Source organism: Passer montanus, unplaced genomic scaffold, assembly GCF_014805655.1.
Source record: "Passer montanus isolate IOZ18808 unplaced genomic scaffold, ASM1480565v1 scaffold25, whole genome shotgun sequence".
In the NCBI taxonomy this organism is placed as follows: domain Eukaryota; kingdom Metazoa; phylum Chordata; class Aves; order Passeriformes; family Passeridae; genus Passer; species Passer montanus.
This window is the reverse complement of record NW_024367149.1, coordinates 11,762,199-11,785,700: the sequence shown is the minus strand read 5'-3', so window position 1 is coordinate 11,785,700 and position 23,502 is coordinate 11,762,199. Positions and strand designations below refer to the sequence as shown.

The following is a 23,502-nucleotide window of genomic DNA, read 5'->3' as shown; positions in this document are numbered from 1 at the left end:
CAACTCCCAAAATTCCCGCGATACCCACGCTCCAACCCCACCATCACCCCCAGAACCCCCGCGTGTGCTGCGGCCCCTCGGGCTCACGCTTCTCCCGCTCCGCCCCTTCCCAAACAAACCGGCTTTGCCTGTGGAATTCTGCGGGAATTTGGGAGAACCGCGTGGCCCCGCCCACCACTCTCCTGGCCCCGCCCAGTCCCGTTCGGGGCGGGGCCACGCGGGATGGGCGGGGCCTGCGCGGGGCGGGGCGTGGCTCCGGTCGGTGGGCGTGGCCGTGCTCCCGCTCCGGCGGCCCGTGCAGAGCCCGGGAGCGGCGCTCGGTGAGTACCGGGATCGCGGCACCGGGATCGCGGCACCGGCACCAGGACAGGGACAGGGGGGTTCCCAGCGGGAGCAGCGAGCCTGCCGCCCGCACGGCCCGCCCGGCTCCGCGCGGCCGCGGGAGGCGCCGGCCCGGCCCCTCGGCTGCCGGGCCTGCGGGGCGGGCCGGGCCCGAGCCGTGCCTGCCCGCTCCGGGGCTTGCCGTGCAGTTTTTTTGGGGTTTTCCACCGGTTTTCGTGGCGCTGAGGAGGGCTCCCGGCGGCAGGCAGCGCGCGGGCGTGATGCGGTCCAACAAGTGGCACGGCAGTGAGGGAAAATCTGCTTAATTGTGAAAAAAATGATGGGCTTAATTAGGCAGAAATAATCCTAAAATAGGCAGGTTTTGTCTTCATTTCCTTCTCCTTCCCGCCTCCTTCCCTCCAGACCTTTTCCATGGCTCCGATGGACGCCCAGAGCTGGCGGCTCCAACTCCAGGTTTAGCTTTCAGCTAAATCCCTCAAATTTCCCCAATTTCAGCATTCCCAGCCGCCGGGCCGCGGGTTTTCCCTGGAATCACCGGGCTCTGCTTGACGGGGGAAGTTTCCCACGTGCGGGGAGCTGTGGGCTGAGTGTGGGAAGGAGGTTAATTAGTGGCAAGCGTCATTATTCCAGGAGGTTTCGTGCTGGTGCTGAGATCACACACCCTGCTGCAGCAATAGGTTTGCTTGGAACCATGGAATTGCAGAACATCCTGAGCTGGAAGGGACCCACACGGATCACTGAGCCCCGCTCCTGGAAGTTCTCCGTTCCTGTAGTAACTTTAAAATTGTGATTCTCTAGTGCAAGCTTAAATTCTTTACTTTTTGGGGAGTGTGGGGGGGGAAGAGGGTTTTGAGTGTATGTTGTGATTTTAGCCTGGCGCTTTTAGGAAGGAGCTGGAGCTGTGTCAGGAGGTTGGATTTTGGGACAGGCTGTTCCTGCAGGGGTGGTGGGCACTGCCCAGATCCCCTGGGAATGCCAGAGCTCCCCGAGGCACAGGGTGACATTTTGGGGCTGTTTTGTGCAGGGCCAGGGGCTGGGCTGGATGATCCTCGTGGGTCCCTTCCAGCTCAGGATACTCCGTGGTTCTATGATTAATTAATTTCTGTGGCAATTGCAGAGTGGCAAAATGGAATTGCCAGCAGTCTGCCAGGCGATTATCCGGGGTTTTAATTGGCTCAGAGCCCCCAGGACCAGGGACACGCTGGTTGTGGTGTTTGTCTGGGGTGTAAGTTGTGCAGACACCTGAACTGGCACTTCTGGGAGTGAAGGGACGGTGGCAGCATTTTGTGCTGCTAGGTGCCACTAAATGAGCTTGAGGGATTAGTGTGGAGTTAATGACTCCTCAATGCCGTGTTCCACCCTGGCTGGGATGCACCACAGCATTTGGGATCTCTCTGACCAAGGAGCAGTCAGTTCCAGAGAGGAGCAGTGATGCTGAGGGGGAGCTCAGTCCATAATCACCCAGCTGGTGGGGGATTTTTCCTTGAAAGATGAAATTCTCCTCTTGCCCTGAAAGAGCTTCTTGGGCTCCCAGGCAGCAGAACAGCAGATCTCTTGTCTTGCTGGTGTTAAATCAAATTATTGAATTGTGTTGTAGGTTTTAGATATTTTTTATTTCAAATATAATGTGATAACTTTTTAAGCACTGAAAGTTCTTCGGGTTTTAGGTTCTATTGCTAAAAACACTCGGAATATTTGAACCAGATTCAGTGGAGTTCTCTGTAGCAGGGCCTGGAGTGACACAGTAGAATTAGGGAATCCCAAATGGTTTGGGTTGGGAGGGACCTTAAATCCCACCCAGAGCCACCCCTGCCCTGGCAGGGACACCTCCCACTGTCCCAGGTGCTCCAAACCCATCCAGCCTGGCCTTGGGCACTGCCAGGGATCCAGGGCAGCCACAGCTGCTCTGGGAATTCTATTCCAGGGCCTGCCCACCCCCCAGGGAACAATTCCCAATTCCCAATAATCCCAATCTCCCATCCATCCCTGCCCTCTGGCAGTGGCTGCCATTCCCTGTGTCCTGTCCCTCCCTGCCTGTTCACAAAACCCCTCTCCCTCCTTTTTCTGTGGCTCCAGCATCCCTGCAGGAGCTGAGTGGGGATGCTGAGCACGACTCTGTGGGGTGGGAAGCTGCTCCTGCCCTGGACACAGCTCCCCAGGTCCCAGAGAGATCCCAGTGTCCCTCTTTTCCTGTGCTGTGCAGTGAAAGCAGATCCCCGTTGCTGCACAGCCCCACAATGCTCACCCTTCCCCTGTGTCCCCTCTGCCGAGCAGGGATCCCTGAAATAGCCCTGGGCAGGGGCAGGGCTGGGAGTGAAGCTCCATGGACCGGGATGGAACACCCCCAGTTCTTGGAGGTCGTCACGGAGTCGCTTTTTCTTGGGAAATGGGAGCTGCAGATGTGTGGTGACTCTGGGATTGCTGCACTCACTGCTGGAGTTGTGCAGCTGTGTGCTGGGTTTGCACTGTTGCACAGCTGGGGCTCGTTTTTCCAAGCCTCAGTATTCCTCCTGCACTCAGAGTTGGGAGCTCGTGGTCCCACATCATTCCTGCTCTCAGGAATCACCTGGGGGGAGTTTGGAAGGGTGACACAGCGCTGGGGACATGAAAAAAAGAAAGAAAGTTGGAAAAAAGTAGAAAGTTCCCATTCTGTGTTTCGCAAGGATTGATGAGAAAGAGCAGAGGCTGTGACAGAATTCCTCAGGGTTGTGGTGGCATTCTCCAAGGGATTTTAGGGAGGGAGGTAGAGGCAGGAAGGTGGGGGTACCCCTGGGGGGGTGGGATGTGGTGGGGGTCCATCCAGCCCCTGGGGAGACACTGGCTCTGGGGATCCAGCACTCCCAGGGGATCCAGCATTCCCAGGGCATCCAGCATTCCCAGGGCATCCAGCACTCCCAGGGGATCCAGCACTCCTTACTGGGGAGCTGCTGGGCCCCTTCCAGCCCGGTGTCCCTGGATCCACTCCTGGATCCTCTGGGGTGTCACCAGAAGATGCCTCCAGCTTTGTGACCCTCAGGAGAGGAAGGACCTGGAGCTGTTGGAGGGAATCCAGAGGAGGCACCAGGGTGATCCCAGGGATGGAGCAGCTCTGCTGGGAGGAAAGGCTGGCAGAGCTGGGATTGTTCACCTGGAGAGGAGGAGCTTTGGGGTGAGCTCAGTGTGGCCTTGCAGGGCCTGAAGGAACTGCAGGAAAGATTGAGAGGGAGTTTGGACAGGGATGGAGGGACAGGACACAGGGAGTGGCTCCCACTGCCAGAGGGCAGCCATGGATGGGAGATTGGGAACTGGGAATTGTTCCTGGCAGGGTGGGCAGGGGCTGGGCTGGAATTCCCAGAGCAGCTGTGGCTGCCCCTGGATCCCTGGCAGTGCCCAGGCCAGGCTGGAGCACCTGGGACAGTGGGAGGTGTCCCTGCCATGGCAGGGGAACAGAACAAGAAGATCTTTAAAAGTTCCCTTCCGACTCCAGCCAGTTGGGATTCTCTGAAAGCTGAGGCCTGGGGTTCAGTTCAAATCCCAGCTCCCTGGGAGCCCCAGGCTGCGTGGCTGGGGCTGGATCACAGCTTTGGGATGTTCCTGGACACCAGCAGCTGAGTATTTTTAGTTGTGTTCCTTTGAATATTTGGTAAAACAGGCAATGTGTTTATATTCAGCTTCCTGTGTCCGTATCAGCCTCTTGGCATGTGCTGGAGTTCCAGGGGGAGGAGGGAAAGGGAAGAAAGTGTGTTGTGAGGGTTATTTGTGCTGCAGCAGCTGAGGCTGCTGGGACCAGCTCCTTGTTTAAACACTGGGCTCAGCTCAGGCAGGAGCCAGCCTTGCTCCCCCTGTGTTCACCCCCTGTGTTCACCCCCTGTGTTCACCCCCTTTCTCTTCCCACCCTCCTCCCGTGGCTTTCCCATCCTGCTGTGCAGGGACAGGTGAGTTTTTGGCACGCTTTGCTGTGGATGTGTGGTCCAAGCCCTGCTGCCCTGCTCCACCCAGCCCTGCTCTGTGCAGGGGCTGCTCTCCAGCCTGGCTCTCGGGGTGTTTGGAGGTGGAAAAGCCCATCTCAGCCCTGCTGGGAGGGAGCAGCCTGCATTCCCAGCCTGCATTCCCAGGCTGCTGCCCTGATCCAGCGGCTCTGTGCCATCACCCCTTTGCTCTGCAGAGCCATTCCCTGTGCAGAGCCAGCGGGAGCTCACAGGGGAGATTTTGTCTGGTGTTGCCATCTAAAGAAGGCTTTTCCTTGTGCCCAGCCTCCCCCAGAGTACATAACCAGGAGGTTTCCTGGTGCTGTAAGCTGAGGAGGGAAAATTCTCCCTCCCAGTTTCCAGGAGAGTGCCAAGGGGGTGCCCTGGGACCAGCCCTTGCTGCCTGAACCAGGGAAACGTCAGGGACCGGTGGTTACCATAGAAAGGGAAAAATAGGGCAGGTTTGGATGAGATATTGGGGATGAATTCCTCCCTGGCAGAGTGGGCAGGCCCTGGAACAGGAATTGCCAGAGCAGCTGTGGCTGCCCCTGGATCCCTGGCAGTGCCCAAGGCCAGGCTGGATGGGGCTGGAGCACCTGGGACAGTGGGAGGTGTCCCTGCCATGGCACAGGGGGATGAGGGGAGCTTTGAGCTCCCTCCCATCCCAACCCAGTCTGTGATTCTGTGACTGCTGTGAACAATTTTGAGCAGATCCCAAATTACATTTTCAGCTCTTGTTTGTAGCTTCAGCCCCCCTCCCAAGGTCAGGGTTTTTGGTCTCAGCTTGGAGCTGGGATAAGCAGAAAGTGTCCCTGACGTCTTTGGGACAGGGACCATCCTTCAGCCAGCTGGATCTGGTAGAACTTGCAAGGGATTCCTCCTGCAAAGCAGGGATGCTCCAGCTGCAACTGGAACTCCTGCAGAGCAGGAGGAGCTGGCTGGTGCTGCCAGCCCTGGCCAGAGGGACTGGGACCCATCCAGCTGTGGAATTTCCTCAGCCCACGTGCCCTTCCCTGATTTATTCCTTCCCAGCAGGGCCTCTGAGTGGAGGCTTTTGCAGGGGGTGCATGACTGCAGCCTCCAGCTATGCCAGCAATGCTGGGTTTGTGGGGTTTTATGAGTGGCCTGATAGGAGCTTTGATTAGGCAGGAATATCAGTGTGGCTCTGGGGTGGGAGGCGGCCCCAGGAGCTGGAATTACTGCTCAGGTTAATTAGAGATGGGCTTGGGCTGCTGCTCCCTGGAGGTCTCTCCCAGCCCAAACCATTCCGGTGCTCCCTGGCTGTTGTGGCTGTGTGTGCATCCCCCTCGGCATGCACAAGCCAATTAAAAAATGATCCTTATTTTTCCCTGAGGATGTCCAGGGGTGCGAGCAGGTTGGGATGTTGCACAGATAAGCAGAGCAGCAGCTTTCCCATTCCAGCTTTGATTTTACAGCAGTCACACGGCCGTGGAGGAGGTTACGTGTCACGTTTATTTATTTTGGTTTCCTTGCTGGATGTGGACAGGACAAGCCTGGCACGGGGACAAGGACTGTGGCAAGGCAGACTGTCCTTAGCACAATTTATTTTCCTCCTCCACGCAGTGATTTGACCAGCACTTGGTAAAAGTGTGATCCCATTTCCAGCACGGGAAGCGGGGTGTGATTATCATGGGAACACTGCCCGTGCTGCTGCTGGAATCTGAAATGCAGGGAGCTCTCAGACCTTTGGGCTTGTAAGGCAAAGCTTGGAATTAAACCCAGGATTTGATCTGACACCTTGGAAAAGCCTCCCAAACTGAGGTGCAGGAAGGGAGAATGTGGATTTATGGTTTAAAGCAAGGACACGTTAAGCTCAATAAAATAAATTTTAGAGTTTAAAGTATGGAAGTGATTTGACCAGCACTTGGTAAAAGTGTGATCCCATTTCCAGCACGGGAAGCGGGGTGTGATTATCATGGGAACACTGCCCGTGCTGCTGCTGGAATCTGAAATGCAGGGAGCTCTCAGAACTTTGGGCTTGTAAGGCAAAGCTTGGAATTGAACCCAGGATTTGATCTGACACCTTGGGAAAGCCTCCCAAACTGAGGTGCAGGAAGGGAGAATGTGGATTTATGGTTTAAAGCAAGGACATGTTAAGTTCAATAAAATAAATTTTAGAGTTTTAGAGTTTAAAGTATGGAAAAAATAAAAGTAATTACAGAAGTAAACAAAGAGTTTAGAATGCAGCACTGTAGGTTTGTGTGTCATAACATGATTGGCTAAAGGAGCTTGCACTGTAGCATGAGTCCATAAAATGAAATATTTAAAGGTTGAGTCAAAAACATAAATATCCTTGTTGACAGCGTTTTATTAGTCAATAACTCCTTAAAAAGTCTTATAGCTAAGGGTCTTGAGACCTTCTAAACCATGTTGTAATGATATGAGCCAAATTCACCCTTCCTGCCTGTGCAGAAGATAAGAAAAACAAACCACATCATCAAAACCAATTCAAAAGTCCCGTGTCAAATTCCTTCCAAAATCCCCCACAAGTAAATTACCACTGCCTGCCTGGCTCAGGACCACCCCTGGGGAGTTTCAGGTGGGTTTTCCCTCCTCCCTGCCTGGGAATGAGGGAGGGGATGGCTGTGGGGCTCCCTGGCCGGGTGGAGCAGCCCCGGGCTGGGTGCCAGCCCTGGCAGTGCAGCCTGGCCTCATCCCAAAGGCTGAGTTGTCACTGGCAGCCCTGGATCCAGCCCTGCCCTGGCTCTGCCAGCTCGGGAAGTGCCTCTGGTGCCAGTTCCACACTGGGATGCCAGCAGAGGGTCCCACGGGCACTGCTGGCACTGGCACAGAGCTGTGTGTGAGCTGCAGGGACTGTGCAGCAGGGTGAAGGGAAAGGTGATTCTCCTTGTAAATCCCTCCCTGCTCCAGCTGTCTCGGAATTCCCATCACCTGGGGGCTCCCTCGCCCTCAGGGGGCTGGGGTGCTCACCTGGGTGCTCACCTGGGCAGAAAAGGCTGCAGGCAGAGCTCAGGGCCCCAGGGCCCCAGGAGATGAGGGCTGGTGCCATCCCAGGTTCTCTCTGGGGTGCAGGGCCTCCACAGGGAATGTGAGCTCTCGGATTTGTTTGGGCACTGATTGAAACCCAGCTGTGAGGACACATCACTGCAGGCTGACAGCTCCCAGTCTCCAGGGACAGAGTGATCCCGGAATGGCTGCAAGGGACCTTCAGTCCCTTCCTGGGCAGGGACACCTTCCCCTGTCCCAGGCTGCTCCAAGCTTCAGGTGGATTTTCCAATCTCAGAATATTGTTTTTGTGGTTAGCATGAAGCCACAAGTGCCAACCCCCCCCAGCTTTGGCTTCCTTGCACTGTGAAATCCTTATAACTTGGATTTTATTCTTGTTTCAGGATCATTACACCGATAAAATCAAGGCAAGCTGGACAGGGAGCAAGTCTGCCTATGTAGGTGAGTTTCCAGTCCACTCTGGTTCTTTTATTCCGTGCAAAATACAAAGCAGCATGACAGGTCCCAAACCCTGGTGATTTAATTTTGTTCTGGAGCAGAACAAATACCAAGTCCTTGGCAGGATTGCTGACACTTTTCACCTCATTCTTTTAACTGCCTGACTGCTCTTGGGTTGAATTCAGGGGGCAGAAAAACCTGCTTTTCCCACAGAAATTAAGCTTTTCCTTGTTTATTTCCCTGATTAGGGGGATTTTTTTTACCAGCCTGCAAATCTTCATCATTTCTGTCTTTGCTGTGCTATTTTGTTTGACCATCAAAAAATGCAGATTATTCTATATTCCCCCCATCCTTAAAAATAGGCAGCTGGATAAATTCCTGCAGCCAAGGAAGTGGTGAAATCCTTCCCAGCTTCCCAGTTCCTGGAGCTGAGCCCCGTGGGGCTCTCCCCAGAGCATGCCAGCCTTTATCTGTGCCAGACAAAGAATCTGCTGAAGGTCACAGAGCCTGGGGCCAGGCTGGAGCTTCCAGCACAGCTCTCTCCTGCTTTGCAGCCTGATTTTCATACAGCTGGAAGTCTCTTTGCAAACGTCCCTTTGGAGTTTTCCCCTCTTTCCCTGTGGGAATGAGCCCTGGGGGAGGAACAGGGACCTTCTGTGGGGAGGCTGCCCTGCAGTTCACTGCCTTTTCCAGTGGCTTCAGTCTCCAAAATAACACTGCTCAGATGTTTTTCAAAGTAACCTTGATCTAAAAGTCTCTTTTCGTGTGTGCTAAAGACACAAAAAGTGCAGTCAGGAGAAATGCAGAGGAAAGCAAAAGCAGGTTTTTCCACTGCTCCTCTCCCAAAACGTGCCTTGGGTTTGACTGACTCCCACAGGGGGGGCTGCCTTTGGAAATCAAAGGGAGCTGCAGCCCAGTTTGATCAGCTGGATGCTGCTGGAACAGCTTAGGAAGGGAGGTTGTGGAGGAGCACAGCCTTAATTAAACACCCAGAACACCAAGGCCAATTGAAGATCTTGGGAGTTGTCTGTTTCCTTTCATTTCACATCATTAAGGATTTTAATCCCCAATTAAGACACTGGCAGTGTTATTTATAATTAAAAAAGATCTCTAGTGTAGAATCTCTCAGTACTCTCAAGTGTAAATTCTCTGAAGGAGGGAACATCACAAGTGGATGTTCTGTGCTTTAAGGGGTTTTTATTGTGTGTTTGCACTGACAGGCACCTGTGCAAACCAGGTGGATCTGCCAGAATTCCCAATTTTCATGCAGCCCTGGCTGCTGCACCTCCTCCAGGAGGGGGATGGCCTTGCTGGACCTTTTCTGCTGGAAAATTGGGATTGGAATCTGAGCTGCCTGAGCTCCCCCGACCCCTTCAGCTGTGGTGCACCCCAGAGCAGCCCCAGGCCCCCCAAAACCGCTGCAAGTCCTGCAGCTGCCAGATGCTGCAGCTTTCCCTTTCCAGGCTGGGATCCTTGGGGAGGGTCTTGCTTTCTTTCACTAAACCCAAGCTTTTTCTAGTGCATATTAAATATTTGTGTCATTACTGTAAATCTCACCTGAGGCCTGCTTAAAAATCCAGTCCTGCTTAAAAATCCAGTCCTGCTTAAAAATCCAGTCCTGCTTAAAAATCCAGCCCTTCTCACCTGCTCAGCCAGGGAGCTGCTGCTCACAGCTTGCTCTGGGGTAGGTGTGGACAAATCCTTCTCCTTCTCCATGATGGGGTCATGGGAGAGCCCTGTTGCCATTTTTCCTGGGAAGTTTGCACTGTGGATGTTGTGTTCAGCCTGCAAAGGGCAGGAGTGGCTCGGGGTGCCCCCAGAAATCTGTGGGATATTGCACCACTCGTCTCTCTGCTGGCTGTGTGGGGAATAAGGATGGTGAAATTCCAGAACTTGGGTTGGGAGGGCCCTCAGAGCCCACCCAGTGCCATGGGCAGGGACACTCCCACTGTCCCAGGCTGCTCCATGCTGCCTTGGACCCTTCTAGGGATGGGACAAAAGCACCATCAAAAGAGAACAGACCCAAAAGCACCTCAAATCCCTCTTTACTCCCCCCTCAGCTCCGTGTGCTGGCTGAGGGCAGGACCCCGGTGCTTTCCTGCTGCCCAGGTTCATTTTCCATTCTCTTTGGCAGAAGGAAAAGGTTCCAGCTCCAGAGCTTCCACTGGGTGTCAGCACGGCCCCACACTGGGCTGGCAGAGCCCTGGGCTTTCCCCTGGGCTGCTGAAGATCCAGGCTGGATGGGCTGGAATCTTCTCCTTCTCCTTCTCCTTCTCCTTCCTTTCCTTCCCCTTTCCTGCCTGGGGCTCCTTGTTCCAGGTCTCACTGTGCCTCCAAAGCCTCTCCTTTTGCCTCTCCTTTCCTTTCCTTTTCCTTTCCTTTTCCCTTCCCGGGGCTCCTTGTTCCTCCAAGCCCTCTGCAGCACCTGGGCTGAAAACAGAGCCAGGCACACTGAGATTCCTCCAACAGATTCTTCCTCTGGAGGCCTAAAAAATCAGAACTCAAAGCTGGGGAAGGTCGCAGTTCCAGAGTTTGTGCTGCTCTGTGGAATTCTTTCGGCTGTGCCTGTGGCTGGTTGTGCTCCAGCGCCTGCTCAGAACTGAGTTGTTTATTCCTGCCCCCACCTCCAGTGCCAGCAGTGGCCTCCTGCCTTGGTCTGGGAGCATTTTCAGGTTCTGCAAGTCATGACAAACCCAAGGGTGCCCTGTAGGAAGAGCAGCCCCAGCATTCAAGTCCTGACGGGCCGCCGGCCCCCGCAGAGCTGCTGGGAATGCAGCACGGGCAGAGCCCCTGGCACCTTGGCAGGGAGCCTCACCCCAGCCTGCCCTGCTCCTGGAGGGGGCACAGGGCCAGCCCAGGCCCTGCCAGCCCCCTGCTCGTGCCACCCCTCCAGGGGCTCCTTCTCCCTGTTCTCCATAAGGATTTCCCTCAGCTTGGTGCCACTCCCTGCCTCTCCTCTTCCTCCTCCCAGCGCCTTCCTGCCCGACAAATCCCTGCATTTTCAGGAGCAAAATCTTACTCCTTTTATTCCTGTGAGCTCTGGGAGTGTGCGTTGCTCAGAGGAGGCAGCTGGGGCTGGGATTTGGGGTTTGCTGGCGTTACTCCCAAATTGTTTGCAGGGTGCCAGCTGAAGGCAGCAGGATGAAGGGATGCCAGGGAGGAAGGAGGGAGCAGCACGGCTCTGCAGGCAGGGCTGTGGAACAGCAACCACAGCCTGTGTCAGTGTTAATGACAAACCAGGCCCAAGTTCAAACTCTCCCAGCAAACAGCAGGGAGTTTACAGGGCTGGGAATGGTGTCCCTTGGAAACCTGCAGCACCCGTGGTGGAATTACTGCAGCCTCTAACTCGAGCTCAGGGCTGGGAATGAGCTGGGAGCAGCAGCTCTGAGCTCGTCCAGCTGCTTGTTTCCCTCTTTTCCCCCTGTTCCCGTGCATTTCAGAGAAGTGGGATCATTCCCATGGTGGAGATTGTGTCTGGTTTATCAGGAGCAGCATCCAAACATTTCCGGGCTGGAGCTGCTCCAGCAGCAGCAGCAGCAGTGACTGCTGGGCTCCCCCCACCCCGTGGGCCTGCAGGGCACCCACACCAGGGGAGCAGGGTCAGGGGGACCTGGGGAGCACCCCGTGTCCTTTCCTGCCCTTTCCTGGGCGAGTTTGGCACATCCATCCTCCTTTCCATCCTCCCCAGCAGGGCTCCAGTGGCTCTGGGAAGGGAGAGCCTTTGGAACCTGCATTTGCAGGTCAGCTGTGACTTCAGATCCCTGCTGGCAGCCCTGGAAAACAAACCAGGGGCTGCAAAACCAGGGCTGGAAAACAAACCAGGGCTGGAAAATCAGGGCTGGAAAACAAACCAGGGGCTGCAAAACCAGGGGCAGGAGAACCAGGGCTGGAAAATCGGGGCTGGAAAACAAACCAGGGGCTGCAAAACCAGGGTTCCATCCTCCCCAGCAGGGCTCCAGTGGCTCTGGGAAGGGAGAGCCTTTGGAACCTGCATTTGCAGGTCAGCTGTGACTTCAGATCCCTGCTGGCAGGGCTGGAAAACAAACCAGGGGCTGCAAAACCAGGGGCAGGAGAACCAGGGCTGGAAAACAAACCAGGGACATGAGAACCAGGGGCTGGAAAACCAGGGGCAGGAGAACCAGGGCTGGAAAATCGGGGCTGGAAAACAAACCAGGGGCTGCAAAACCAGGGGCAGGAGAACCAGGGCTGGAAAACAAACCAGGGGCTGGAAAACCAGGGCTGGAAAACCAACCAGGGGCAGGAAAACCAGGGCTGGAAAACAAACCAGGGGCAGGAAAACCAGGGCTGGAAAACAAACCAGGGACATGAGAACCAGGGGCTGGAAAACCAGGGGCAGGAGAACCAGGGGCTGGAAAACAAACCAGGGGCTGGAAAACAAACCAGGGGCTGGCGGGGTGTTACACTTATAGGTGTTGTCATTGTCACTGGTGTTGGTTTGTGTTTTGCCCATCCTGCTCTGTTGATCCAAGTTCTCAGTTATTCCCCTCCAAATCTGCTTTATTTCACAGAAACAGTTCCAAGACACCTCTGAGGCTTTGTCCTGCTGCCAGCCAGGCTTTGCTGCTCCAGTATGAGCTGGCTTGGCACAACTGGAGCCAACTGGGAGCTGTGTTCCAGGCAGAGCTGCTGGGGTTTCCAGCAGATCCCAGCTTCAGCAGGGCTGATTTAATTACCTTTCACTCAGCAGGTGCCTCACGAGTCCTGGATCTAAGAGAGTAAATAAGACAGTCCAGAGTTTAATTATCCCAGTGGAGCTGGGCTTTGGCAGGCAGCCCAGGCGGATCTGGGGATCTGCTGCATGGCAACCTCGTTACCTAAAGCCTGAGGAAAGAAATAGGGCAAGGCCTGCAAAAACAGGGCTTTTCTCTGGAAGAGGGGCAGCTCCACCTGTCTGCAGGTGTTTCAGGAAGGGAAAAAGTGCAGCTGTGTGGCTGTGGGAAGTGCACTGGAAGTTTCCTGTGGTTTTGTCTTTCCCTGGCAGAGCCGGTGGGAATCCTCCTGTGCAGTTTGCAGAGGGTAAATGAGAAATAAATCCTTCCCTGGGAGGGTGGGCAGGCCTGGCACAGGCTGTGGCTGCCAGGGATGCCTGGCAGTGTCCCAGGCCAGGCTGGATGGGTTTGGAGCAGCAGGAGGTGGCCCTGCCATGGCAGGGTGGTGCCCAGGGGAGGCTGGCCTGGCTCTGATCTTTTGTCTCGGTTTAGGCTCTGAGTCAGATCCAAGGGAGAGTTGCAGCCGTGCCTGCAGCTGCTCTGGGCTTTGGGAATCTCTGTCAGCACCACCGGGTCCTGCTCAGCTGTGTCACACCCAGGGCACTGAGATTGTCCCTACAGGGAACCCCCCCCTGCCTGGAGGTCACAGCAGAGAATCCTGGAATGCTTTGGGCTGGAAAGGACCTTAAATCCCACCCAGTGCCACCCTGCCATGGCAGGGACACCTCCCACTGTCCCAGCCCTGCCCAGCCTGGCCTGGATCACCAGCCATGATTTGGTTTAGCTGGTGAAAGGACAAACTTGTTGAAAATTCATTTTTGGTGCATTTAGCCCAGAAGGAGGAGCTGGGACTGGGCGTGCTGGGCACCAGAGATCCCAGGGGAGGCGTTGGGATGGGGGAGGCTCTCAGGGCTGCCTGCTGAGCACCAGGGATCATTTCCTGGAAATCAGAGCCTCTCTTCAGGGAGCAGCTTCTCCTCCTGGCACAGCCTGCTGGCCCAGCAAGCCCTGCCCAGGGCTCTGAACCCCCACGCTCTGCAGAGTTCTGGCACCTCCAGCTGAAATCTGGGGAGTTCTGGGAAGTCCAGGCTGCCCTGGGAGAAATCCCATGGCTGCAGCAGCTCGGGTCCATTGCCAGGAGCTGGGAAGGAAAACAGATTTATTGGGAGCTGACCTAGTTGTTGTAAATCTCCCTGCAGAAGAGGTTTAGTAATCTTAGGAGGGCTATTAGAGCTCGTGTTTGTTTGGAGATGGGCAAACGCAGCAATTTAATTTTCAGATCTTACGGTTTGGCTTGTTTTGGTTTGGTTTGTTTTTCCCAAACATCTCATTTATTAACAAAGCTAAGCAGCTGGGAAAATAAGCACTGGAAGTTTCCTAAGGAGGTCAATCCATGTGGGGTGGGAAGGGATCCAGAGAATCAACAGCTCCAGTGGCAAAAGGGGCTTTGGGGCTGGGGGAGGGAGGGCTGAGTGTGGCCTTTCCCCAGTTAAATGAGAGGATAATGGTTTATCTTTTACTTTTGCAACTTTTTTAACCTTTAAAAAAAAAGGTACTAAAATTAGAGGAATCAGCAGCTCCCGAGCTGTCCTCTCAGAGCTGCTTTTGTTACTGGATGAAAATGCATTGCTGTGTGTTGGGTTTTTCACACTGCTGGTTTTGAATATTGTCAGGGAAAACTGCAGGGGCTGGGCTGGGAGTTTGGGCTCTGTTTGTGGTGGATCTGTGCTTTGTGTCCATGTGAAACAGCTCCTTATCCCAGAGATGGGTTTGGGGCCCCATGGGCAGAGCCCTGTTGAACCCAGCAGCTCCTGCAGGGCCTGTTGGAATTTCCTGCTGGGAAAATTCATTTTTTATGTAAAGGGGCTCCAGGAGAGCTGGGGACAAGGCCTGGAGGGACAGGACACAGGGAATGGCTCCCACTGCCAGAGGGCAGCCATGGATGGGATGTTGGGAATTGGGCTGGGATTCCCAGAGCAGCTGTGGCTGCCCCTGGATCCCTGGCAGTGCCCAAGGCCAGGCTGGACACTGGGGCTGGGAGCATCCCTGGATCTGCAGGGGGATCTCTTGCTCTTCTCTGCAGGAAATGAGTTTGTAGTGGCAGCAAATCTGAGGAGTGACTGTCCCTCCTCCAGCATTTCCTGCCTCCTGGGAATTGCCCAAAGCTCTTCCAAGGAATGTCCCCTGCACACAGGGCCTGGGAGCAGGGAAGTGCTGTCCCCAGCCTGCTGGGCTGGCACTGGGATCAGCCCTGCTGCCAGGCTGGGGAGAGAAACCTGAGCCTGCAGGGCAGGAAAGGGCACGGGGCTGCCTCGGCTCTGCAGGGCTCTGGGGAGCACTGGAGGGGCTCAGCACTGGAGGGGCTCAGCACTGGAGGGGCTCAGCACTGGAGGGGTCCCACACAGCTCCCCTCTTCTCCTGGGGCTGGGCAGAGCCAGCAGAGCCCTGCTGGGATACAGGACAGGGACACGGGCAGGGCTGGGCTGGAGGTTCCTGCAGACCTGAATAATTTGGAATCCCAGGCTGGTTTGGTTGGGAGAGAACTCAAATCCCACCCAGTGCCACCCCTGCCATGGCAGGGACACCTCCACTGTGCCAGGCTGCTCCCAGTGTCCCTGACAGCACAGCAGCTCCGTGCCTTTCTGTGTTTTACCTCCAGAGCTGCTTTTGGCTGAATTGTGCTGTTGGATGCACCAACAATAACGTTCAACAATCCCTTTTTGCAGCGTGTGGCAGATGCCTCTGTGCAGCAGCAGCTCGGGCTGCTGTGCTGCCCTCTGGAATAACATCCCCCTGTCTTTCCAAGCAGAGCTGCCCTGCCCCACTGAAGATGTCAGGCAAAACAGCCACCACGACCAACAACATCGCCCAGGCACGCAGGACCGTGCAGCAGCTCAGGATAGAGGCCTCCATCGAGAGGATAAAGGTGAGCACAGCCTGCCCCCTCCTTCTCCTGGCCTTTCCCTGCTGGATGGAGGACAGCGAGGTAACGGTGTCTGTGTGGGGTTTGTGTCTTTGTGCACCCTCAGCTCAGCCTTTGTTCCCCTCAAAGCTCAACAAGTCCAAATAAATAATAATAAATAACAAATAATAACAATAAAAAAATAAATATTAACAAATAATAATAAATAATTATTAATAATAAATATCATTAATAATATTAATAAATAATAATCAATATTGATAAATAATAATAAATAAATCCACTTCTTGTGGCCCAGTGTCCCACCCAGCCCTGCCCTCTGGCAGTGGGAAGCTGTTCCCCCTTGTCCTGTCACTCCAGGAGAGATGAAAATCCCTCTGGAATTATTTTGAAGCCCTGTGGGAAATGGATTTGTAGAGAAATGTTAAAGTCTGACAGAAGCTTCACACAGTGTGTATTTGTATGTAAATCTTGAGATAAGAAATGTTGATTTAGAAATGGAATAGGACAGACATTGTTGAGAGAGAAATGGAGCTAGAAACAAGTTCTAAAGGGTGGTTTTGTAAACAAGACTAGGTCCTTTGGAGAAATAGAATTATGGAAGGGTGGGCTCGTGAGGGGTAATTTTAGATTATTGGCTTTAAGGTGTTTATGCTATGGTGTAGTAAAATTTGATTAAGAAAGGTTAAGAAGCACTTACAGAATATTGTAGTTAGAAATAGCTGTTTTCTGGTGGTGCTGTGAAGCCCCTCCTGTTGTTTCAGCTTCCTTTGGGAGCCTGGTGGATCCCTCTCTGCCTGGAATCACAGGCTCCATCCTTCCCCCATTCCCTGGGGATCACACCTGGAGAAGAGTCCGTCCCCAGCAGCTCTCCCACCCCACAGCTGCCCCACAGCCCTCAGGGGTTTTTGGTGGTTTTGGTGCTGTTTCCATGGCAAACCCCCCTTGTGCTGCTTCCCTGTGCCCTGCAGCTGTCCCACCCCACAGCCCTCAGGGGTTTTTGGTGGTTTTGGTGGTTTTGGTGCCATTTCCATGGCAAACCCCCCCTGTGCTGCCTCCCTGTGCCCTGCAGCTGTCCCACCCCACAGCCCTGAGGGGTTTTTGGTGTTTTTGGTGCTGTTTCCATGGCAAACCCCCCCTGTGCTGCCCCTGCAGGTGTCCAAGGCCTCGGCTGACCTCATGCTGTACTGCGAGGAGCACGCCAAGAAGGACCCCTTGCTGATGGGAATTCCAGCCTCTGAGAACCCCTTCAAGGACAAGAAGACCTGCACTTTGTTATAGGACAGCAGTGGGCACTCCTCCTGCCCAGCCCCTGCAGCCCAGCTGGGCCAAGCACCACCACTCCCCCAGGTACCTGCACCCCGTGGCACTCCCCGAGCCTGTGCAGAGCATTCCCTGAGCTCCCCAAGGCATTCCTGCTCGTCCCTGTCCCCCCAGGAGCTTTCTGACTCAAGCCCTGTCTGTCCTGGCCAGGGGAATGGGCTCCAGGCTCTCTGCACGGGGGTCCTGGTGGCATTTGCCAAGCCCAGCACGACCAAAGTTGCCTGAGCTTTGCAGATAAAGCAAAGCTGTAGAGACCTGATGGAATCACTGGGTTTACATTTTATAAAATTAGGGAATTTTTTTTTTTGGGGGGTGGGGGGGTTGTGCCTGTGCTGGCAGCACCTGTTTGTGCACAGGCACATCTAAAGTGCATTTTCTAGCAAAATCTGCCTTGCAAAATGATTGTAGCAGCTGCTGGGGAGCTCCAGGGAGCTCTGCCTCAGCCTTCCTCCCGCTGGCCTCTCATCCCAGGGCTTCTAAAGGACAGAGCTGGGAATCAGAGATGCTTTCCCTGCTTTCCATCCGTTGGAAAACCAGAATTTCTGCTGCGTTTTCTTCTCGAATAAAACACCTGTGTTAGTCTAAAACACAGCCCCAAAGCAATGAGGAAAGAAAGAGGCTGGAAGTGCCCTGGCAGAGCTGGAGGAACGCTGCCCTCGCTCCCAATCCCAGCTGGGTTCTGAGCAGGGAGTCAGAACTTGACTCATTTTTATAAAAAAATCCATTTTTAAACAGGAAAAATGCCAAATTCGCTCCAGCTTGTGGTTATGCATCTATAATTGAGGGCCTTTCCATCTAGTATATATTTTATATATACACATAATAAAAAAGTCTTTCTGTGTGTGTGTGTGTAGATATATAAACTTTATACATTAACAGCAAATTTTGAAGGGTTCAGAAATAATCCTGGTTTCAGCTGGCTGCAAATGTCCTTGTGTGCAGGCAGCAGGAGTCCTGTGCCATGACCCTGCATTTCTGGGAGGATATTTGCAGGATTCATGAACCACTTGTCATTTACGTTGCACATTTGTCATTTCTAGATGTAATCATGGACCTGCTTTTGATACAGAATAAAAAAAAAATCAACTTTGTGTGACAGATCTCTTTGGCAGAGCTCCAGAAATCAGCCTGACAGAGGAACCTGCTGCTTACCCTGGGCTTGCCTGCCAATTATTTTTTGCAATCAGAGTATTTTTGTGGTGGCAGTTTAAAAAAACCAACGTGGTCTGCACTGATTCCTCTTGGCCGTGTGTGTGTGTGTGTGTGACAGCCCTGGAGAGAATTAATGAGCTCTGTTAATTGCCCAGGGAGGGGCTGAGGGAAGTCCAGCTGTGCCCAGCTGCAGGAGGGCTGCGGGGAGGGAAGGAGCCTCGTGCTGCTGGTGTTTGTTTTCCCAGGAATCCGGGCAGAAATGGGAATTGTTTTGGTGTGGTTTGAGCTCCCTGGTGGGGCTGCAGGGGTGTTTTGGTGCCTGCCCTTCGGTGAAGCTCGTGGCAGGGTGCTGATCCAGATGTGGCCCAGCACAGCTGCCCACATCTGTCAGTGTTTAATCCAGGCATTCTTGGTGAAATTGCCATTTTTAAACGCAGTGTGCACTCAAATCTGCAGTGGTTACGTCTGCACTTTGCTTTTTGCCATCGATACCCCCAGGATGAACAGGGATTCTAAAATCTGGGGAAATGCAGGCTCTGCCCTTGCTGATTTTTTAAAAAAGAATTTAAACCATTGCATGCAGAGGTGCTGGGAGAAGCCCATGGTAAGACCCCACCGGGTGCATCACTGGGCTGCCCCTTTTGTCCTTGGCCAAGCTGGCTGATTTGGGGAGAAAAATGGGAATTTGGGTGCTGGTTTGGGGAGAAAAATGGGAATTTGTACGCTGATTTGGGGAGAAAAAATGAGAATTTGTGTGCTGATTTGGGGAGAAAAATGGGAATTTGGGTGCTGGGCCAGGTGTCCCCAGGACCCCCCACTTTGTGGTGTGGGGACAGGGCTGGGGTGACACTGGGAGAAGCCAGAGGGGTTTGGGTTGAATCTGAGCTTGGAGAAATAAAGAGAGAGAAAGAACACTGCTGCTGCTGCAGTGTCCCCGGGCCCAGGGTGGCACCCGGGCTGGACACGGGGACAGGGTGGCCTGGTGCTGGAGCATCCCGGGAGTGGGAGAACAGGTCCAGCCTCCCCTCCTGGCCGGGCTGGGCACGCCAGGGTGGCCTGGGGAGGGAGGGAGGGACAGCGTGTCACCGCTGTCCCCGGGCAGTGCCAGCAGCAGGGCCATTGTCCTGCCACCTGTGCCAGCCTGGCCGTGCCACTGCAGAGGAGCTGGGGCTGCCAACAAACCCCGGGCCAGGTTTTCCTCCCCCGGGGAATGAGGATTCCCCCTGCCAAGGGGGAGCTGCAGGAGCACAGAAACATCGGCAGCAAAACCCATTTTTTTTTTTTCAAATTTAATTTTTTTTTTAGCTGCTGTTGTGCAAAATAAATAAATAAATAACATTCCCAACATTTCCTGCAGCACACGGGCTGCTCCAGGGTTTAATTGCTTGGGAGGGGCCGGGAATGAACCCACACTGGAGCTGCACAACAGGACCTTGCCCATGGCCAGGAGGAGGAAGCAGCTGCTGCTCAGCCCTTGTGTCTGCGCTCGTGGAGTGAGGAAACCCAGGCCTGGGCCAAAGGTTTGATTTTACACTTTATTTCAAAAAAAGAAAACACAAAACAAGAACACCATAAGCCCAGAAAACACTCGAATTTCAAACAATTATATTAATGGCGCTGCTTTTGCAGCCAACTGGGAGAAGAGTCGTGGTTGCAGACCAACTGCTCGAGGGCGTTTCGGTTCTCAGACCTCCAAGTATAAATAATTATTCCATCGATATCAGAAAATAACTTATTATTATTATTATATATCTTAGCATAAAAACGTGAGAATTACATCCCAAAAATACACCAACATTGCTGGCAAAAGGCCTCGATCAACCTTGTTTGCTCGTTAAGGTGTTCAAAGCAGGAACTTTAAGTGGCACTTAAGGACAGAAGGAGTGAGGGGAGCTCTGGGGAGGGCGTCGGGCTGGGCTCACCCCTGTTTTCCACAGCTCCAGCCGAACCCCCCCAGCTGACATCACTTAGAGCTTTATTATTTTATATCTATTATTATTTTTTTTGCCGTTGCTGCCGTGGGTTTTGTTTTGCCCCCTGCCCTGGCGGAGCCGGGCAGGAGTTCCTTCCTGAGCAGAGTCCAGCGGCGGCGGGGCGCGGGTCACCGCTCGGGCAGGTTGACCACCGGCACCCACTGGTCCAGGTACCGGCTCTCCCGGCAGAAACACATCAGCTGGCTCAGCGCCGGGTCCTTCCACTGCGACGCCTGCGGGTTCTGCAAAGGGGACGCAAAAAGCTCCGGCACGGCAGCAAAAACAACCCGGGAGCGGCGCGGGGGGGTGGGGGGAGCGCAGCAGAAAGAGCAGGAGCGTGAATCATCTTAAATTGCTGGCGAGGCAAACAAACAAGTCAGGCCTGGGAGCATGTGAGGAGTTTAGCTTTGGACTCTGGGGCAGAGGAGGGAAGGGGGAAAAAAATAGGAGAGATAAAAGGGGGGGAAGGGAGAGAAAAACGGGGGGAAAGAAAAAGGGAAAAAGAGGGAAGGGGGGAAAATAAAGAGGGAGCAGGGAAAGGAGGAAAAGTAAGGAAAGAAGAGACAGAAGAGGAGAAAGGGGAGAAACGGAGGAGGAAGAGGGGGAGACACGGCGAGCGAGGGGCGAGCGCAGCCGGCGCTCGGGGCGCGGCAGGCTCCGCGGGGCCGCGGGTTCGAGTCCCGGGCGCGGCGGCTCGGGGGTCCCGCCCGGCGGCGGCCGGGGCTCACCGTGACGAGCACGCAGTGCAGGTCGGCGGGCGGGTCGGGGCCCGCGGCGGGCAGCAGCAGCTCGGCCAGGCGCGCCGGGTTGCTGACGCGCAGGATGTTGATGTCGTTCTCGCAGCAGAAGGCCCGCAGCAGCGTGAAGTGGATCTGCAGCGCCGCGTCCCCCGCCTCCTCCTCCTCGGCGGCCAGCAGGCACAGCACCACGTTATCGGGGTCCCTGCGGGGCAGCGCCGTCACCGCGGGCGCACCGGGCAGCGGGCGCCGGGGGCACGGGCAGGGGGGGCACTCACACGTTGAGCAGCTTGGCCGCCTCGTAGACGCCGAGGGTGAGGCTCCGCTGGCTCAGCGCCTTGCTCAGCACCTCCTCGAGCGCGTCGCCCGCCTGCTCCATCCTGCGCCGGGACACGCGGCAGCGCCCGTCACCGGCCGGCCCGCGCCGCTCCCCGCCCGGGCCCCGCCGCCCCCCCGGCCTCACCTCCCGGCGGCGCGGCGCTCCCCGGGCAGCTCCTCCAGAGTCATCGCGGGGACACGGCCGCTCGGGGCTCGGGCGGACAGCGGGCAGGGCGGACACCGCTCGGGCGGACACCGGACACAGCCCGGACACGGACACGGGCCGGGCTCGGACACCGCGCTCCGGCCGCGCCGCCCGAGCCGGACAAAGGCGCCCCGCGCGCGCTGCCCCGCCCGCCCCGGCCAACCCGCGCCGCCCTCGTTTGCATACCCCGCTCCCATTGGCGCATGCAAATGAGACCACGCCCACGGGGGGTGCTGAACCCGGCCGGGCCTGGCCCCGATCGGGACCGGGACCGGGACCGGGACCGCGACCGGGACCGGGACCGAGACCCTGCCCCGGAGCAGCCTGCTCCAAACCCATCCAGCCTGGCCTTGGGCACTGCCAGCGATCCAGGGGCAGCCACAGCTGCTCTGGCAATTCCAGCCCAGCCCCTTCCCAGGAACAATTCCTCATTCCCAGTCTCCCATCCATGGCTGCCCTCTGGCAGTGGAGCCATTCCCTGTGTGCTGTCCCTCCATCCTTGTCCCCAGTCCCTCTGCAGCTCTCCTGGAGCCCCTCCAGGCCCTGCCAGGGGCTCTGAGCTCTCCCTGGATCCTTCTCCTCTCCAGGGGAGCCCCCCCAGCTCTGCCAGCCTGGCTCCAGAGGGGCTCCAGCCCTGCAGCAGCTCCAGGGGCTCCTCTGGGCTCTCTCCAGCAGCTCCAGGTGCTGCTGCTGGCCCAGGGCTGGGGCAGCTCTGCAGGTGGGGCTCACCTGGGAGGGCAAAATCCCTCCTTGCATGGATGCCGTTCTCTGTCTTCCCTGCCCCTGCAGGAACTGCACTCCTGCAGTGCTCCTTGCAGGGAGCTCCCGTGTGCTCAGCCTCAGCAGCCATCAAACACAGGGCCAGTGTCTGCACTCCTGCAGTGCTCCTTGCAGGGAGCTCCCCTGCCCTCGCAGTGTCCCAGGCCAGGCTGGCCAGGGCTTGGAGCACCCTGGGACAGAGGTAGGTGTCACTGCCATGGCAGGGATGGCCCTGGGTGATCTTTAAGGTCCCTCATCCCCCAGACCAGCCTGTGGCTCTGTGATCTCTCCCTTTCCAAGAGCCTGGTGCTGCTCCGGGACGCTGCTCCCGCTCCAGATGTCCCGTGTCAGCCTGAGACCTCCGGGCAGGATTGCTCCTGTGGCTGCTGTGTCAGAGCTTTCTCAGCTGTTGCACCCAACCCCTCCATCCTCCCACAGCTGGTGCCAGAGCTCTTTCCCAACCTGGCTGTTCACCCCGGAACACTCCAGGGGCTTATCAAAGCATTTCTGCAGCAGGATAAAGGGTGATTTCTGTGCCCCCGGCTGTGTGGGCTCCGGCAGGAAGCTGCCGGGGTTTGTTCTGTCCCCCAGCCCGGCTCTGCCCGTCCTGCTGCCGCAGCCCGGCACGGCTCAAGGGAGCGGGGGAGAGGCAGAAAAGCCCTTTCTGCATCAGGTGGAGCGGTGGCAGATGGCCGGACCGCAGCAAAACAGGTGGGGGCATTGTGCGGTGACCCTCCGAATTAAGTTCGCTTAATTTGCTGTATCTCCATTGGCAACTGCGGGCTCCGCGGCTCCGGCCCGCAGCCCCATCTGTGCCGGCCTGAGCTAAATCTGTCTGGGGGCAGCTGGGGAGCAGCTGAAGCCTCTGCTCCCCTCCCGGCGGCCGCAGCTCCCGGGGCTGTGCTCTGGCCCCGCAGTCCTCCCGGCTGTCCGTGTCCCCGGGAGCAGCAGGGACGCGGGGTGCCCGGCCCTGCTGGGCACAGGGTGGCCGTGCCGGGGTGCGCCGTGGCTGCCCGGGACGGATGGAGCCGGCCCCGCAGTTGTCCCTCCGTCAGCTCCCGGCTGGCAGCTGCTGCTAAACCTTCCTTTCATCGCCTGCCAAAAGCGGCCGGGGTGTTTTGCTCCCCCCCTTGCCCTTTAATCCTGACTTTCATCATTCTCCAGGCTGGGCCTGCCCTCCCCTCCGTGCTTGGTCGGGGGGCAGGAGCTGTGTGGGGCTCAGGCTCTGCCGGGGGGCTCAGCTCTCCCCCCACCCGGCAGATCCTCACCCCAGATGTTCTCCGGGCTGCCCGTGGGTGCAGGCAGCCTGGAGAGCAACGGGTTAACCCCAGGGATGTGGGAGATGCCCGCTGGAGCCCTCGATGCGGGAGGACGCCTGGGCCGGCTGCGGAGGTGCTTGCTGCACGTAAGAGCAGCAAGTTGTTTAATTTCAGTTTTTGGGAAGGAGACCAACCATCAAACAGTGTCAGCGAGAGGTGACAAAGCCCCATCCCTGCCGGAGCCACCGGCAGCGGGCCAGGGCCCTTCCCGGGGCTGCCTCGGGGTGGTCCCGGCCCCGGAGCCCCGGAGCAGAGCCGGGGGCTGGGCTCCCCGTCCCTTGTTCGGCTGTCCCTGATCCTCTCCCTTGTTCCCCCGCCTGGCCCGTCCCACCGGGACCTTTGTCCGGC

General features: G+C 56.2%; 2 protein-coding genes across 5 annotated transcripts; one reads left to right on the top strand and one right to left on the bottom strand.

The window, feature by feature from the left end:
• The first annotated feature begins 218 nt into the window (after positions 1-218).
• On the top strand, positions 219-19,652 carry GNG12 (G protein subunit gamma 12). Of its 4 annotated transcripts, XR_005627684.1 has the most exons (5): positions 219-320; positions 7,661-7,718; positions 15,255-15,371; positions 16,524-16,718; positions 19,201-19,652. XR_005627684.1 is itself a non-coding variant. In XM_039711519.1 (4 exons), exons 3-4 carry the CDS (start codon positions 15,276-15,278, stop codon positions 16,647-16,649), a joined length of 222 nt encoding a protein of 73 aa, XP_039567453.1. In that variant the 5' UTR covers positions 219-320; positions 7,661-7,718; positions 15,255-15,275; the 3' UTR covers positions 16,650-17,536. The 4 variants fall into 4 exon arrangements, 3 of the variants coding, with proteins under 3 accessions (XP_039567453.1, XP_039567454.1, XP_039567455.1); XM_039711519.1 differs by lacking the exon at positions 19,201-19,652 and having other exon boundaries at positions 16,524-17,536; XM_039711520.1 differs by lacking the exon at positions 19,201-19,652 and having other exon boundaries at positions 228-320; positions 15,252-15,371; positions 16,524-17,536.
• On the bottom strand, positions 19,365-21,288 carry GADD45A (growth arrest and DNA damage inducible alpha). Its single transcript, XM_039711518.1, has 4 exons — positions 21,017-21,288; positions 20,832-20,933; positions 20,545-20,758; positions 19,365-20,058 (listed from the first exon to the last, which is right to left on the bottom strand). Exons 1-4 carry the CDS (start codon positions 21,271-21,273, stop codon positions 19,945-19,947), a joined length of 687 nt encoding a protein of 228 aa, XP_039567452.1. The 5' UTR covers positions 21,274-21,288; the 3' UTR covers positions 19,365-19,944.
• Between the last annotated feature and the right edge of the window lie 2,214 nt (positions 21,289-23,502).